Source organism: Battus philenor, unplaced genomic scaffold, assembly GCF_028537555.1.
Source record: "Battus philenor isolate CCGP_79_NKW_IND1 unplaced genomic scaffold, ilBatPhil1.0.hap1 SCAF_7, whole genome shotgun sequence".
NCBI classification, from domain to species: Eukaryota; Metazoa; Arthropoda; class Insecta; order Lepidoptera; family Papilionidae; genus Battus; species Battus philenor.
In genome coordinates, this window is record NW_027181737.1 from 11,900,952 (window position 1) to 11,917,652 (window position 16,701).

At 31.8% G+C, this 16,701-nt stretch overlaps 2 protein-coding genes across 2 annotated transcripts in view; one reads left to right on the forward strand and one right to left on the reverse strand.

Moving 5' to 3' along the window:
* The window catches only part of MCU (mitochondrial calcium uniporter), a 123,125-nt gene that overhangs the window by 5,194 nt on the left and 101,230 nt on the right, over positions 1 to 16,701 (forward strand). The window lies entirely within an intron of this gene.
* Positions 25 to 16,701, reverse strand: part of jv (javelin) — a 99,217-nt gene continuing 82,540 nt past the window's right edge. The window contains exons 2-3 of the mRNA XM_068774125.1: positions 5,506 to 6,270; positions 25 to 4,853 (exon numbers count right to left, since the gene is read on the reverse strand). Of these exons, the coding sequence (XP_068630226.1) occupies positions 245 to 4,853; positions 5,506 to 6,270 (5,374 nt within the window). The 3' untranslated portion in view covers positions 25 to 244. The remainder of the gene's footprint in view (positions 4,854 to 5,505; positions 6,271 to 16,701) is intronic.

The following is a 16,701-nucleotide window of genomic DNA, read 5'->3' on the forward strand; positions in this document are numbered from 1 at the left end:
ACTGTACACATGTCACTATTACTTTATTACAAATATTAAACAGGCCATCACCAAAACTACATTACGTTACAGGACGTTGTTCTCGGAACCTATATTTAATTTACTATTTTGGTAAACTTACATTTAGATAAATGATTAGGCTAAATATTTATATGATTATTTAATTTACAAGCAATAAATTATTAGCGTTCTTTGATTACAGATCACATTTAACATAAGCAAAAGTTTAAAATAATAAGTGAAATTACTTTAGTGACTTATTGCTATTTAAACTATCATAGCATGTCTCTAAAACTTCAAATTCTTCGAATACCATTTCACCAAATTTACCTGTCGTAACTTGTTTTCGATCTAAATTCTCGTTAACATAGTAAAACTTTTTTTCAAAACTGTGTGGATCATTGATATTTGTTTTTTCTGATAATGATAGATTCTTACTGTTTTCCATCGCCTCGACATTTGCTTCTCTCTCAAAGTTTTCTTTTTCACCGTTTAAAAGGATAGTGGTTTCTTGAGTAACAACGTTACCATGCTTTACATTTACTCCACCTGTTTTGTTTATGTCTGTCCTTATTTTCAAGTTCGTCTTATCTTCGTTGTTTTTATTTTCAAAGGGAGTTTTAACAATACCCTTATTGTAACTTTCTAGACGGCAAATCTTATTTTTAACAGAATTTTCGTCGTCATGTACTAATGGAGGATCTTCTGTAGATCGTTGTTTTCTAAATTTTATTTTGGGATTTTTGATTTCATCTGTTCCTGTTAATTCTAATCTGCTGCTGCAACTATTAGATTTAACGAGCTTAAACTTAAAACCCGGAAATCCTTCAGAGCGTTTAGTTTTGTCTTCATTTTCATTACATATATCATCTGAGACATTACTGTTTTGCTTATTTGAGAGCATAGCTGTGTGTTTATCCGCTATTAGGCATGAACATTTATCTCCTTTGCATTTAGTTTGACAAGAGTAACAATCCCTGCTGCAATCTTTTTGTAAACTTTTAATTTCATCCATGATTGCTTTGGTCATTGGGCTTACAGATGAGCCTGTTTTAGAGTTTAGTACTTTTCCTCCATAGTAAGTAATAGATGTCCCACAGTCTCTTATTTTTTTAAGAATATCTGGACTGACGTACTGACTCTCGCAAGAGAAATCTTGATTTGCCGAATCACAAAGATATTCATCGCTTGAACTATACGAGTTATCTTTAAAGTTCTTGCTCGAATAAGGGCTAAGGCCGTCAGTTTCGTAGTCGTTATTGGAACTTAAGTCACCACTAGAAACTCCACTTGACAGGCTAGCGTTATCCCATTTTTTGGTTCCGAAGTTTGTTTCAATTGTTAATTGACGAGTAACCTTCTTTCGTGCACCAACTTTATTAGTCTTAGCATCTTCATTTAAATTTCTATAAGACATCGCTCGTCTAGCCAATCTAACAGTTTCCTCGACTAGTGGCGGATCTTGATTCATAGGAGATTTCATTTTTAACGTATCTTCGAATAAATTTCGTACTTTTTTCACTGTGTCGGGGTTCGGGAGTTCTTCTTCTATTATTTCTTTATTTACTCTGATTGGATGATAAAAGAAATGTCTCTTTATAGCATTTTTAGATTTATCTGTCTGTCCGGAACTGTTCTCATTTTTCTTTAAAAGTGATGAAGGGATTTTACACGGGTCGGGGTTATTAATTTTTCTTGGCAATGGTTCAACTTTGGTTCTGACAGGTTCAATGATTACTATGTTGTTATTAACTAACAATTCTTGAAAGCTGTAGTCTTGTAAATACTGTAGCAATCCATCAAACTGTGCTTCTTTACGATAATTTGCTATCATACTGTTCTTAAACAACTCCGATTTCATTACCTTGTACCGTACGTGATCGAATTCATCGCATCCTTTCTCGTATCCTTTTGCTTTAATAATTGTCGCTTGTGTTTTTTTATTCTGATTATCTTCGTTGCTTAATTCTACTATTTCTATTTCTGGGGTATCTCTGCATACATTTTGATCTTTCTTTATATTTTTAATCGGTTTAGGCATATCGTAAATAGTGCCTTCACTTTCCTTAACAATTTTTTGTAAAGTGGTTTCTTCTATTTCGGAATCACTTTTCACTTTTTCCGTTTCGTCTTTCCACAACTGTAATTTATTTTGACTATTTTTCCTAATACTTTCCACTATTTTAACGCTCTCTAAGGATTTTATTATACTGCCTACAGATATCTCGGGTATATACTTCGGGTCATTCTTTTCGGCTTGCGGTTCAGTTGTTTTTGTGATTACATTATCTTCTGTTACATTTTCTTGAATTTCAGTCGCTTCATTTTTTTTATTATCATTGGATGGTTTTTCGATTAATTTTGACCAGTAATTTTTTACAGAGTTTATTTTTTCTTGATATTCGATATCTGTTTTGATCGCATTGTTTAATTTTTCCTTTACTATAAATTCTGTTTTAATTTCTGAAACTTCATCATTGTTTTCCTGTTTAACATTACTGTACATTTTGCTGCAAATACTACCATTTCTTGCAATATTTTTGTTTTCACAAATATTGTTAGATGACTGTATTTTAGTTTTAGAATCAACGACTTGTAAAACTTGCGGACGTGTCATTTTCGTATCTTGTACTTTAAAGTTGACGGCACCAGTATTAGGTTTATCTTTTATTATCAATTTGGATGGAGGTTTAGCCAATCCCAATTGTTCAAAAACTGCCTTAGTCGATGAATCTTTCGTAAGTTTTGGTATAGTTTTTTTTACAACCTTGTTCAATTTTATTGTTATAAACGGGTCTTTTGGAATGTAAAGTCCTGTAGTTTCAACAGAAGTTAGAGAAGTACTTTTTAAATCCTTTGACTTTTCTACTGGAGGATGATATGGATTTTCTATTGGCGGAAGTTTCTGTGAATGAACTTGTAAACTCGTTGCATGTGGATATGAATTTGATTGCGTAGGTTTAGTGAAATTAGCTTCTGTTGAATTTTGTGTTACTGGCGGATCGATGACAATTGTCTGATGTCCACTCAGGGGAACTATAGTAACGTTAGAATCTGCAGTCGTCTTAAAGGATTGCACTCGCGATATAAGCGAAATATTTTTAAATTCTTCTAAAACTGTATTCTTTATTTTCTGGGTTTCGACAGATTTATTTAGCGATTTTTCTACAGTATTTGGACTTGGAATTCTCAAGTTTTCATCATTAGTAGGATCTCTTTGTCGAAGTGAATAGTGTTTTTTAATGTTCGTTTTTTGCTTCTTTTCTAATACAGCCTTATTTATGTTATCATTAGATAACGATTTAGTTATTTTTATGTCTGGTCTTACTACTGATCTCGATAACTTTAAACTTTCGGCTTTAGTTATAATTTTAGTATTCCGTATTGTTCCTTCAATTTCATTAATTTCCCTTTCGTTTTGATGATGAGTATCTCCGTGGTAAAAGTTCTCATTAAAGTCTTCGATGTTCGAACTTCCGATTGTTATTATAGACTTCAAGTCGTCATCCAACTTTGAAAAATTATTTATAATTTGTTGTTCGTTGTATTGCGGAACGCAGTTTGGACTATTAGTTTCAACGTGGGGATGACTTTCAGGTTTATTTAGCTGTCCGTATTGATCGTTAATTTTTTTTGATAATATTTCTGTGAAATTGTTTTCGTAAGTATTTTCACACAGTATATCTTCTTTGTCTTCTTTTCTTAACTGAGCGTCTATTCGTTCAGATTTTCTTAAACATTTACTGATGTTTATGTCAGGCAATGAGTAGTATTGATTTTCAATAAGTGTAGTTACGTACGGTTCTGTAGTTATATTTCTTGAAGATGTGCAATTATTATTTTTGTAATTATCACTGTTTTGTATATATGTATTCGTAATGTATATGTCGTTATTGTGAAATTTGTTTTCTTTTCTAAATAAATCTTTTTCTAAATCAGCAAAAGTTTTCTTCTTTATTTTTGTATAAATTGGATCAATATCTGGATTTAACTTGTTATCAGAATTAGTTCTATTAAAAGAATTATTCTCGTTAAAATGAGTGTCACAATATTCGTCAATTTTTTCCGCCAAAGAATTAGCTAAATGTTCTAACTTGTGAGATTTATCTGTAGATGAAGCTATAGATATCGATATATAAGATGTAATGCTGTCTGGTGGGCTAGATATAGTTCCGTCGTTTTCAGAGATGACAGATTGTATTTCTACTTCGTCATCCCTAGAAGAACTTATATCTTTGCCAATGTTTAACACTTCGTTATCATTAACAACACTCTTATTACTTTTTATGGAAATTTCGTCGTAAGAATCAAAATCGTCTTTTGTGGATGTCTGTTCAAGATTTTTATTATCGAATTGTGTAGGAGAAATATTATAGTGTATGCGAGATGAAGTATTATTTTTTTCACTTATTTTATCTTCTCTTTCACTATTGTGCCCGTTAACAGCTGTACACAAATTTTCGCCGATTTTTTCAGAAACAACAGAATTTTCAGTGTCTGAATTATTTTTGCAATTGTTGAAATGCGCTTCAAAATTGTAATGTTTCCGTACGTAGTTCGAATCTAAGCTGTCTATTTCACTTGGATTTCTGGAGTGACCAATGCTGTCTTCGGAAAGATTTGTAGGTTTAACTTCGTTGTTTAAATTGGGCCAGCTCCCGCTGATGGACTCCGACCGTCGGCTTTCGTTCCGTGACTGTGCGTCTTCTTTTTCTATATTATTTTCAACAATACTGCTGTGAATTTCGTCGACATTTGATCTATTAATGTCACCGAAACAAGAAGCAGTGCTGTCTATATATATACCCTCTAAAACCTCTTCCTTAGTTTGATATCTTGCTCGCCCGGGTAACCTATAAGTTAAAAAAAGTTATTTTTGTAATTAAAAAAGGTACATAAAAATGAGTAATCCTTCTAAAATTATAGTTGTAAATAAAAAAAAAACACATAACAGTAAGTTTCTTGAGGAAATATCTTTTGTTCGTATAAGTGCAGTTTAAATCTATTCTAACATTAATTTCTCGCCAAACAATTATTTCATTATTATTGATATTGCGTTAAAGCAGTAGAGTCTAATGCTTCAATAATGGATACACATGTATACACATTTGTTTGTTTTAAAAATGTATAACAGGTCAAACAATGTTTTGCTTTATTATAAATCAGTTATATTTCTACACTTGGCTTATTGTATGCCAGTAGTGTCAATACAACAGCGTCATGCTTGTACTTTTAATAGAACGTACGTTTCTCTCAGAATGTGAGACTTGAAACAATGTATTTGTTGTGCGGTGATGTTGCTGAAAAGTTTGTTATTTGATCTATGGGACGATGATTGCTCGTTTTAAAAATATGTTTGCTAGCAGGCACGCTTTATTTATTACCCTGCGTTTACAGTTGTAAAAGTTGGTTTTCGTTCGTACAGAGTTAAATTTTAAACATTAATATAACACAGACTGTGTAATGTAAACTTGTTCACGGTATAAAATAAAACTTGCAATTTACCTGTCTTTAAAACAAGGTTTATCAAATAGGCGAGCTCGGGGAATCAGCTGAGATCTTTTATTTTTAGTGTGATTTTGTAGTTGCAGATCTGTAAACGTTTCCTCACGTATCACTGCCAAGCTACGACTTCGTCTTAAATTAGATCCTTCGATTTCTTTATGCTTGCATAGTCTACCGTAGCTGCCACTGAATTCTGTATCAGAGTTAGAGAATCGTTTTTGCAGCAGTTCCTCCGCTGCTCTGGATCTCGTTAAATGTTGGTAAAATTCGTCTTGTGGCAATTGAACTGGTAGTTTATAGTATTCCGCTAATTTACTCTGATATTTTTCGTGTTTTTTATTTTTATTCTCACAATGATCTTTAGTTTTTTCTTTGCTTTTTGATTGTTTTCTTTTCTTAGGCCGTTCTTCCTGACTCTTTCGAGACTCGAGTGAGTTTCTTGGGTTGTCGAACTCTAAAGTCTCCGCAGGGTTTTCAAAGTATTGTATATCGGCGACGGTGTCTGCCGCGGATTTGCGCTCGTCCGAACTCGATTTCCTTTCGACAAGTTCTCTAAGGCGGCTTCTTGTGGAGCTTGTGTTGGAAGTGACACTTTCAGGACGTTTGATCGGAAACTCCAAGTTCGACGATGAACGTCTGAATAAGCTTGTCTTAATCGACCCTAAGTCACCGTCGTCTTGACAAGAAGCTGCTGAGAAGTTCTGGGTCCTTATACGGTCTACGTGATTCTGGCTAGAATACGACGCGACCGAGTCCACCGAGTGTCTGAAATGTAAAAACATAAAAGATTAGAATATAAAAATTGTATTTCTGATGTTTATTTAAGATAAGCAACGTGTGCGTCGTGAAAATTCGTTTATCGCCGTGAGATTCTTAGTCATTATTTGTGAAGACCCGATAGTAAATTTTTCTTTAGGGCGTGTATATTTCTGTATCTGTAAACATGTGTTAGCATTCAGATTTAACAATTATTTTTTCCACCGTAATTTCAACGTTAAGTAGTCGTTATATCGTGACGGTACTGGCAACTCGCCAGTGTCATACTAACGTAGATATCAACTAGAGAAGATATCCGACTAGACGCGATCAAAAATGAGTGAAATAAGATCATACATTTCTGTTCCTTGTAAAATATATTATGTGAAAACCTAACTGAAAAAATAAACTAATAGATTAGTTTCTATGTTATGAATTTACTATATTATATTTATTATATATATATAGTAACAACATCTAGTGATAATCATTTTTTAATTAGTCGTCGCGTTCTAAAGTATGCCTTCGACTGGTCACTGTGAAATGACTTTTCTGGTCGGGAAAGATAAATTTGATTCCGACTTGACGGGGTTAAGCCAGCGAACAATGATAATTGATTACATTTTTAACACGAAATTACTGTATTTCACACAATTATTAAAAAATGTTTCTCTGTGAAATTTGTAAATAATCTTTTTTCAAATAATCATACAAATGATTTACCGTATATTATTCAATTTTAATTTTGTGGCAGAAAAATTTTGAATATTCTCTATGAAATAATCCGACATTTTTAACATCAATATAATCTGACTTCAGTCGTGCCATTTTTAATAATTTTACGAAATTGTTTAGAGAGTTAAAAAGCGCAAATATCTGCAGCGGGTCGTTTGAAATTTTGCCAAAATGGGACACTGACCGCGTTAAGTGTTAAAATGGCGACGCTCATATCGGCGCTAACATAAATAACAAATGAGTCTCGCCAACGAATTACGAACCTTTCACTTCAATTGATTTATCGAATCAAGTGTTACGATCCGCGAACACAGATTTATAAAGTATCCAGCGTATCAAGTTTGCACTAATGTCGGCAAAACGTCTAGACGATAGACTGAAATATGAGAATAGTTAAACTTATATATATATAGCATAGTTCCGAGGTAAGTCAACCGTTGGATGTCCTCAATGGTTATCAAATAATTTTAATTGGGACTCGAATTACTGATTGAAGTCTTACATTTTAAGTGAACAAATCCATTGATCTGAATGTACGCATATATAATAGTTTCATAAGATATCTTAGAAATTCCTATTCTTAGTTTTATATCTAAAATTAACGTACATTATATATATCTTATTATACACGCAGATAGCATTCGAAAGTTTTTAATTGATCAAAATGTGTAGAACTTTGTTGTCTCATTTACAGGGTTAATATTGTAATATATACAAAAATAAAAGGCTTAAAGTTAAAATGAGCAACTGTTGAATTTCTGGCATCAAATTCTGAATGCCTGGCGTTCCTTTGGTACACTGTCTACACTGAACTTTTTATAATATAAAAAGTAATCGATGATTTGAATGCTTACTGGAATAAAAATATTTTGAATTTGATGGATCGGATTAAAAAGATTTTACAAGTTAATAATAAGAGCAAATTGTTTAATATATACATAACTTTCTGTTACCGTACATACGTTCCTATTGGAAACCAGTTAATACATCCGTCGGATCGATTTTGGAAGTGGTGTCGGCCAACAAAATTGTTTCCAAAATAGGGAAGATTGTTCCGGAGATGAGGTGTCAAGTATCAGGGCGTAAACAATAATTGAATTTTATATATACTATCACTATGTACTTGTCAAAATAAAAATGTTTGTTTTATAAAGATTAATTTATTTTGCGACCCACCTAAAGTTAAAACTATATTTTAGTTTGACACCCCTGATGTTCATCATATTTTTAAAGAGTCTATTGTAATTGGCACATAAAAATGTTGAGACGCCATATTTTTTTAAATCTGATTAATCATACAGTTTCTTGCATAATAATTTCTTTGTATTATATTATGTTATGAAAGGTAAAAGAAAAGTATTCTCCTCATTTCATGCAAATGATTTCAGTTATTCAAAGAGTTATTTCCACAGCGACACACCGACATCATAATGTCCTTTATAAATATTCAAGGGTCCCGACGCGGCCGCAAACTACAGATCCTTTAAGGAAACTACGTTGTTAAGGAAACTACGCTGTCAGCAGGAAGTCCCCAATTTCGTCAGGAAATCGGCATCGAAAATGTTTCGATAATGCTCAACTAAAAATGGAAAACATACTTATTTTATATTTACAGTATAAAAGAAAGATCGATATTCGAAAATGTTTCTTAGTCACTTTGAATGGAACAAAATATTATTATTGTAAGATTATGTCTTGAATACACTGTAATGAATTAAATATATTCGTATTCAGTAAAACCTGATTTTACGAACTTTACTGTATTGTCTATGTATGTTTTTTAGTTTAGCTTGAATCGAAAGGGTGAATAAATATCACTTTATCCAAAAATCAATGGTTTTAGAAATAATGAATAACCTAATGCGTAAAAAGCTTAAAGTTTAAAAATTCGATTTACTACATATTAAAATTATTTCTTACCATCTGACTCTGCAGAATTCCGTACTTCCAGAAGTCATTGGCCTATCGCAAAAATATATTGCAACATATTTCAGAGTGACTACTTTACACGGAATGACTGGAAATATGTATAAAATCTTTAAAGATTGTTGACAAATGAGCTATATATTTACCCGTCTGAAGCTTTTACAACTATAACCAATCACCCTGTATATCGCATTATGTATCGATTTTCCAAAAAAGAACTATTTCTGAATATATTCTGCTGTTTTTTATATAATCGATTATATTTTAAATTAACCACAGCAAAAAGAAGATAATGGTCGTACGCAAAAAGTGTTGTTTAAATTAAGTTTACGTAATGTAATACAATTTTTACGCATATAAATATATTTGTATTATCAAAAGTATTAACTTACAAAATAACAGACCTTCTTAAAAATATTGAAGCACTTTTCCACGGGTTTGTGGTCCGTCGTTTTAGCTAGTCCTTTGGAAGCTCAAAGCGCATACTTTCGTTGGTATTTTTCGTTAATTTATTATTTATGTTAATGATGTGGTGGCTACTCGCGAGTCATACTAATAACGCTTTTTTGTATATTTCACGAGGAGAAGCATAAAAATAAACTATTTTTGTCAAGTTTGGTTATGAACCTGAAATAGTTGTAGTTTAAAATTTTCTTTGTACTGTTATATTATACATATATTACTAACTAGGTTTTTATCAAGTTAAAATATTATTCTATTAATCTTTTATATCTTTATCTTTAGTCTGTTTTGTGCATGCCTTAACATAGGTTACATAAATATAAACGTAATGATATAATGGAAATAAAAGCACAAAATCATAATTTAAGTCATAGGCCGTTCACTACCAGACAGGCCTCTCCTTATATATATCCAATACAACATATTGGAAGCGGCCCGCTTCCAGCGCCTTCCAATGACTTTAACAAGATCATGCGTTAATCTCGTGGGTTTCCACTCCAGAACCACAAGGCCTGAACGGCCATGTGTTTAGTGCGCTTTGTTGCCTGCCTACTACCAATTTTACTTGCGATATATTGGTTACGATCGTCCACATATAGCATACAATGCTTATGCAAATAAAATTATTTGTAGTCGCTAATCTTATATACGTGTTAGATACAAGCCTAGAGGAAGATATAATTGCATCTCGGCGACAATTTAATTGGACATGTCGCTTTTTTTTCTTGTATTTATAAAAGTTGCAAGGTATTTCGGTAATGTTGATACAAGGACATCTGTATCGTTTATCCCGCTTTTATCTCCCTTGCATTCAGGCAGGTGGTAATCCTACACGCCAGCCTAATGCCACGTATTTTGCAGACTTTTATTTATAAGACAATGTTTGTTTTCTTTCGGTTTATTCGAGGCCCATTTTTTTCATTGGTTTAAATTAAAATTGCTTTATCTCTTATGTGATTTCTATACCAAATTATTTACGAAAATTACCGGTATTTAATTTTACCTCGAATAAAAAAGTGATTGGATTTTAGAAGAGGCTTTAGGAAAATTATTCAGTCAAAAATTTTCATAAACGGTACGGCCGTCTGAAGTGTTAATTTGATATCGAATTTAAATTTGCCGCTACGTGATTCTTGTGACCCGTCTAGTCGTTCTAAAAGCAGAGTGCTAAGCTGAAATAAATTTAAGTTCTCGTTTTTTTTTTACTATTTTCAATTATTTTCTTTAATTTAAGAGAAAACGAGTATTATAACAAAATAAAAAGGGAAGAAATCAGTTAGGATATTAATAAAGATAAAGAGATATTTAATTTTGTGTCACATATATTTTATAAGATTATTAGTTGTAAAGTATCCTATATTACATTTTCTTTCTATTAAACCTTGTTATGAACAGTAAACTTATATTCGAAATCAAAATATTTTTATTAAAGTAGGTCTTTAAATAAGCTTTTGCGAAATCGAAATGCAAAAAATGCGAATGGTCGATTATTTTAACACTGTAAGAAGTTGAAGAACACAACAGAGAAAGAAATTTAACTTTTTTTGATGTATACATTTTAATATCAATAAGGTAAATGAGTCAGCAAACTAAATTCCATACATTTCGATCAACTAAAAACTTTTGAGTGCGATAATAAGATTTATTTAATAATATACTTTTAATTTTAGTTTTAAGTCTAAGATATCTTGTGGAACTTTATTGTATATGTATACACTGACCCCATGAAGCTTTTAACTTTTAAAAACGAAATTAAGGCTTAGGAGTTTGTTGTTGTTTATCGTATTTACCATTTGTAAATAACATGTCATTAAAAATGCATCAAGGAGCAAACGTTGGAACACCAATTTCATTTAGCTTTTAAATTATAAATGGCCTGTGCGGTTATTTTTCTGTAAAATATATAAAATAAACAACGGCGGCACTGCCTCATAATAAAATATTGTAAGACAGAACGCTTCGAAAATAACTAAAATATACGAATCAGAAATGTGCTAAGATTGAGACAAAAAGGTTTCAACAAAATATGATGACAATATATATTGTGAACATGTAGAACTAATCTTGGATCGTGTCCAGTTATCAATTGAACAATTAATCAAATAATAATTTGTATTTAATACTAGTGGCGTCGAAAATATACATTTAATTTTGGTCGAACAATTCATCGCGCGTTTTTAAAGTCCATAATAATTTTATTCATCATATTGGTTATAAAATTCTGTTGTGTTTTACCACACATTCAACTGATTGCAATTTTAATATGACGTATTGTTATTTGTTTCAAATTTCAATAGGTTGTTAAAGTTGAATGTAGTATTATTCTTTAGTTTACTGCCTCCATCGGTTACACAGATAAGCTGTAAACTTCGTAAAATATGGTAATTAATTATCCTTTTTGAAAGATCAATTACCTGATGTAATTTCTTTGGACTGGGTTCCATGGATGTATAGATGGTAATTCCAAATATAATCTCAATTGAAACACAAACTAAACCTTGTATTTTAGTATGTTTGTCTGTTGAGAATAATAAATATATTCTTATAAAAGTATATTCTTCAGGCGAATGCGTTCCCCGAATGATCTCCACAACGATCGGTCTTGCACTGTCTAACTTCACGTGAGCTTAAGTAAGTCATCGGTCCACTCGGTGGGGGTCTTATTAACGCGTCTTCTGAATATAACGTAAAAGTCCTAAAGCATATTGTAATAAACGTACATTCTATAGTGAGCAATTGTAACGTCTTTAAAAATAAATATAGAGTTAAAAAATAAAAAAAGGTCAAAAGTTTTTGAATTGCAGAAAACTGTTCCTTCCAAAATAGCGGTGAACGCGAGAAGGCAGTGTTTTATTAAAACTGTGATGTCAGGAATTATACCATTATCTAACATAATGTCAGATATTACTATTCCTATAGTAAACAGTTACGAAAAATCGTCTAATATTTATCTAATAGCGTAACAATATCGTAAGAGATCTGAACACTCCGGCTGGTCATGGAACATCTTTGTCTGTGGTATGGTTTTGGATGATGTTAGCGCAATTAGCCCATGCGACTCACATAGCTTCGTCGGCATTGAGTTTGTATAGCCCGATTTATCCGCGAACTTTTGTGTGTTTGTGCAGCATATTTTTGTTATTTATACCACTAAAATATTTTCAAACATTTACCCTCATCAATTATACTATAACGTGGCCTCAATTAGTTTATGAACATTATCATTTTAGTCATAGGACGTCCACGGCTAGACATAGACCTTCCGTATAGATTTTCAATAAGACCGCTTGAAAGCAGTCAGCATCCAACACCGTAACAAGTCCATCTGTCTACATTACATGTTGCGCTTGCCGGGCCATGGTCTGCACTTCTGAACCTAAAGGCCGCAGCGGCTATTTGTTCTGTGCGATTTTTGGCCCGTTTAATGCCATTTCAACTTGCCAAAATGCTGGGCTACGTTGGTCACTTTCGTTCGTTTACGGATCTTCTTATTTCTGATTCGATTTACTGGTGTAATCCCGACCGTACTCCTCCTTATGGCACGTGAGCTTGGCAACGAGGCTCAGAGTGATGGACAACTTTTCTGCGCCCTAAGTCATCACCAGTAACTCACGCAGCGGGTTACTTACATCATATAACAAAAATTATTTTTTCACTGCGATAAACTATCAGATTTAAATAAAAATGCATTCGAAATCACGTTCACTGGTTATAACTCAATCCTTGATAGTATTAAAGTTAAAAGCACTAAATAAATTATGCATTCGTTTGTCTGATTGATCCAATGCCAAGTCTGAAGTATCTCGTATTTACATAATCCACTTTTTAAAGAAAACTTTTGCAGCTTTTGTTTTAACAAAATTGTTGTTTTATTCTGTTGACTAATGTCACTTAATCACTTTATTGGGTAAAACACTTACTAACATGGAGTAAGAGATAATCAGACTAGCACTATCGCAGCTATTTCCTTTGAGATTTCGTGTACTTTTTAAACAAACCTATATCGTGAAGTCTATTAAATGCGTCTAAAATGATAAGATGCCAAGTAATTTTTTATAGGTTATTATTGTAAGTAAACAAATTGTGGATATGAATGAACTATGTAATCTAGATAAACAATTTCGTTTTTGGGGGCAGCCGTCAGTCCCTGTCTCCGCTTACAGCGACGGCTATTCGAAGTAGTTCCGTATTCCACGTACAGCTGCTTCGTGCGAACGTCATCGTGCGACTGGAATACGATTGGCGCATTAATTTTTTTTAAAATTTCCGGACTCTTCCGTTCCGTGAACTCATCACCGATGAAGCCGTAAAAGCACTCCGGGTCAACAGCATATACATCATCAGAAACAACACAACTAATCTAGCTAGTCTGTGACTACCAAAACACGCCGGTTTGTTTACAATTAAGCTAATACTTAGGATAATTTGTAACTCTCGTGACAAAAGTTGCCGTGACTTGTCAGAAATATTTTGACGTAATAGAAGCTAATTATTTGATGACGATATAGGCGATGCTAAAAAGGTTAGCCTCTTTTAAAGCTATTAAAATTTAGTTATGAACATTACGGTTACATACGCTATTAATATAGAATGCCTTATGGAATCAGGCGTTACCTTGCGCAAGTCCATCCTAAGTAAGAAAAGGACCAATATTTAGCCACTTCCGCCCGCACGACTACCACTGCATGTGCGGAAGTGGCTAAATATGGCTAAATATTGGTGAAATAGGATGGACTTCCGCAAGGTAACGCCTGATTCAATTAAATATTTAAGATCAGCATGCCTAGCTGAACAGGCGCGGGGTGGTGCATTTTGTTGCACGACTACCACTGCATGTGCGGAAGTGGCTAAATATTGGTCCTTTTCTTAATTAATATGCATTACGAGCATATATTTACTTGTGTGCAAGTAGATTAGTAAATTATTCTAACTAAAAATAAAATTGAAAATAAATCTCGTACATATTTTTTTTTGCTATTATGTTATAAACTTGTGATGCAAATAACACTTTCATTTTAATGTAATTTATTTCAATGAATGAAATGAATGAATAACTTATTTGCTGTCAATTAATGTAGTCAAGTAATAAATAACGTAATGATGATATTATATGACAATAAGGAACAGTGTTCTAAAAATTCGGATTAATACGTATTAAAATTAAATGCCTGCAGATTTTGAATTGCTAGAAATTATTGACCTGTCCCATTCCAATATAAAGAAACTTAATGTAACATACTTCCAAGTAATCATTTTATGCAGAATGATTGGATAAATGTTAAATATTACTGCTGACATACGAGTATGAACTAAACATTCTCTACTCTTTTTAAGTTGCTGCACCTATTGATTAAATTCATTTTAATTTCAACTATGTTCATGATGTGATTTGTTTAAAATGTATTATTATAATACTGTTTATCGGTAAGAGATTAATTTCATTAGTGCATTGACCCTTATGTGATTGTATCGTATGTATACACTGGTTGTTAAAAGATAAATGTTTGTAGTTTTAAATTAAGTTTACGTAAAACCCTTTTGGGTGAGCTAAAGCTATTTTCTTTCTCGACTACATACGATATAAAATCTTTTTGTTCAATTTTCTGTCATGCTTTTTCGCATAGCAGTTTATATTTTGAGGTTGCTAGTAATGGAAATTGATTTAAAATAGGTTCTTTATTAAGAGTATAAGAAAAACTAATTCAGATAAATCAATGTCTATGTTTTAAGGTATCCACGAGTCATTAACTTATGAGACATATTTTTGGGAATTTTTTTAATGAAGTAACTCAAGTTTCGTTACAATTGTATTATAAAAAAATTAATAAACATGTGTTACATCGGTAATGTATGTAAAATAGCGGAAGGTATAATATCTAGATATTATTCAACATAAAATTATCATATGATAACTCAAGTACATTTAGCGTATACGATTTTGATAAAATTTTATAATGATACAGTCCAAAATACATAGAATAATATATTCATCGGTGATTATTCATAAGTTATTTGTTGTGAAATAGAGATAAAACGTATGAACGTAAGACAGAAAATTTTGTTTCAACGTAATTGCAAAGTATTTTGTTATAAAATAAGTAAATTTAAAATTTACGCAATAAAAATATTATTCGACTTATCAACTAGTGTAATTAAAAGTAATAACACGGTAAGAAGGCAGTAATATACAAATTTTAGTATAGCAATAAACAAATTTTCGCTAACTGCATTGGCTTAGAACTGTGTCATAATTATTACCGTTCATCTCCATAGTTTAAAGGCGACAGTGTTGAATCCTTAATATAATCATTTTAACAAAAAGAAAATTACATTAGAACTTAAACGAAATTTTTAAAAAAAAAATGTATGTCGTGCCATTTACTTTTATTAATTGATCAGTGTCTTATATTAACAGTTCTCATATTAAAGAGTTAAGAGCCGTATTATGTGAAGTAAGGGATATATATAATCACGGGCCTATAAAATAAGTGTTGAAAAAGTAGAACCGTTTTACAGCCATCTATCTGAAATATTAAATCCATTCTACAGTTAGTAATCTATTACACAAATAATATTATGAAAAAGATATTCGCGTTGACTTGTTCAGCGAATGAAAATTTTATGTTTTTTGGCACTTCTACCGTGATCAGATGTTAAGTCTGTGTTAAAGATAGAACGTTATTACGTCGTCTGTCTGTTATTTTAGGACGTGAAAAATACACCATGGTTTTGTAAACAGATCTAGTAATTAATGTCGTTCACGCTTATGTTAATGTTATACCGATGTATCACACATTGTATCTTTGATGTCTTAAAATAAAAAATATGCATTAAAAATACAGGTAACCACATTTTAAATTATTTAAATAAAATAATAAACAACGATACGTAAATAAAAATATACGCAGTATACCATTTTGTAATATATACCCGGAAATATTTTGAACATAAAAATATTTGTCCTTTTGGCTCAGATTCCGAGGATACGGCTCGCATAGAACGTCAATTTAAAATATTAGTTTACTATAATCAGATTCAGTTACAGGCTACATGCTTGCATTAATGATTTTTTTTTATCTTTGTGATGGTGTTGATACAAATGGTTGTGAATTCGACTTGGGCCGAATGTATAACTTGACTTTTCCTCTCAAATATCGTTTTAAGTTTCAATAATTAAAAATAATACGTAATACAATACGTAACAATTATAGTTTCGTATGATATTCAAATGTAAAGATTATAAATTTAAATAAGACTATTGTAACAAAAAATTAAGACCAGATCGTTTAAATTCGTATCCGATTTTCTAATAATATT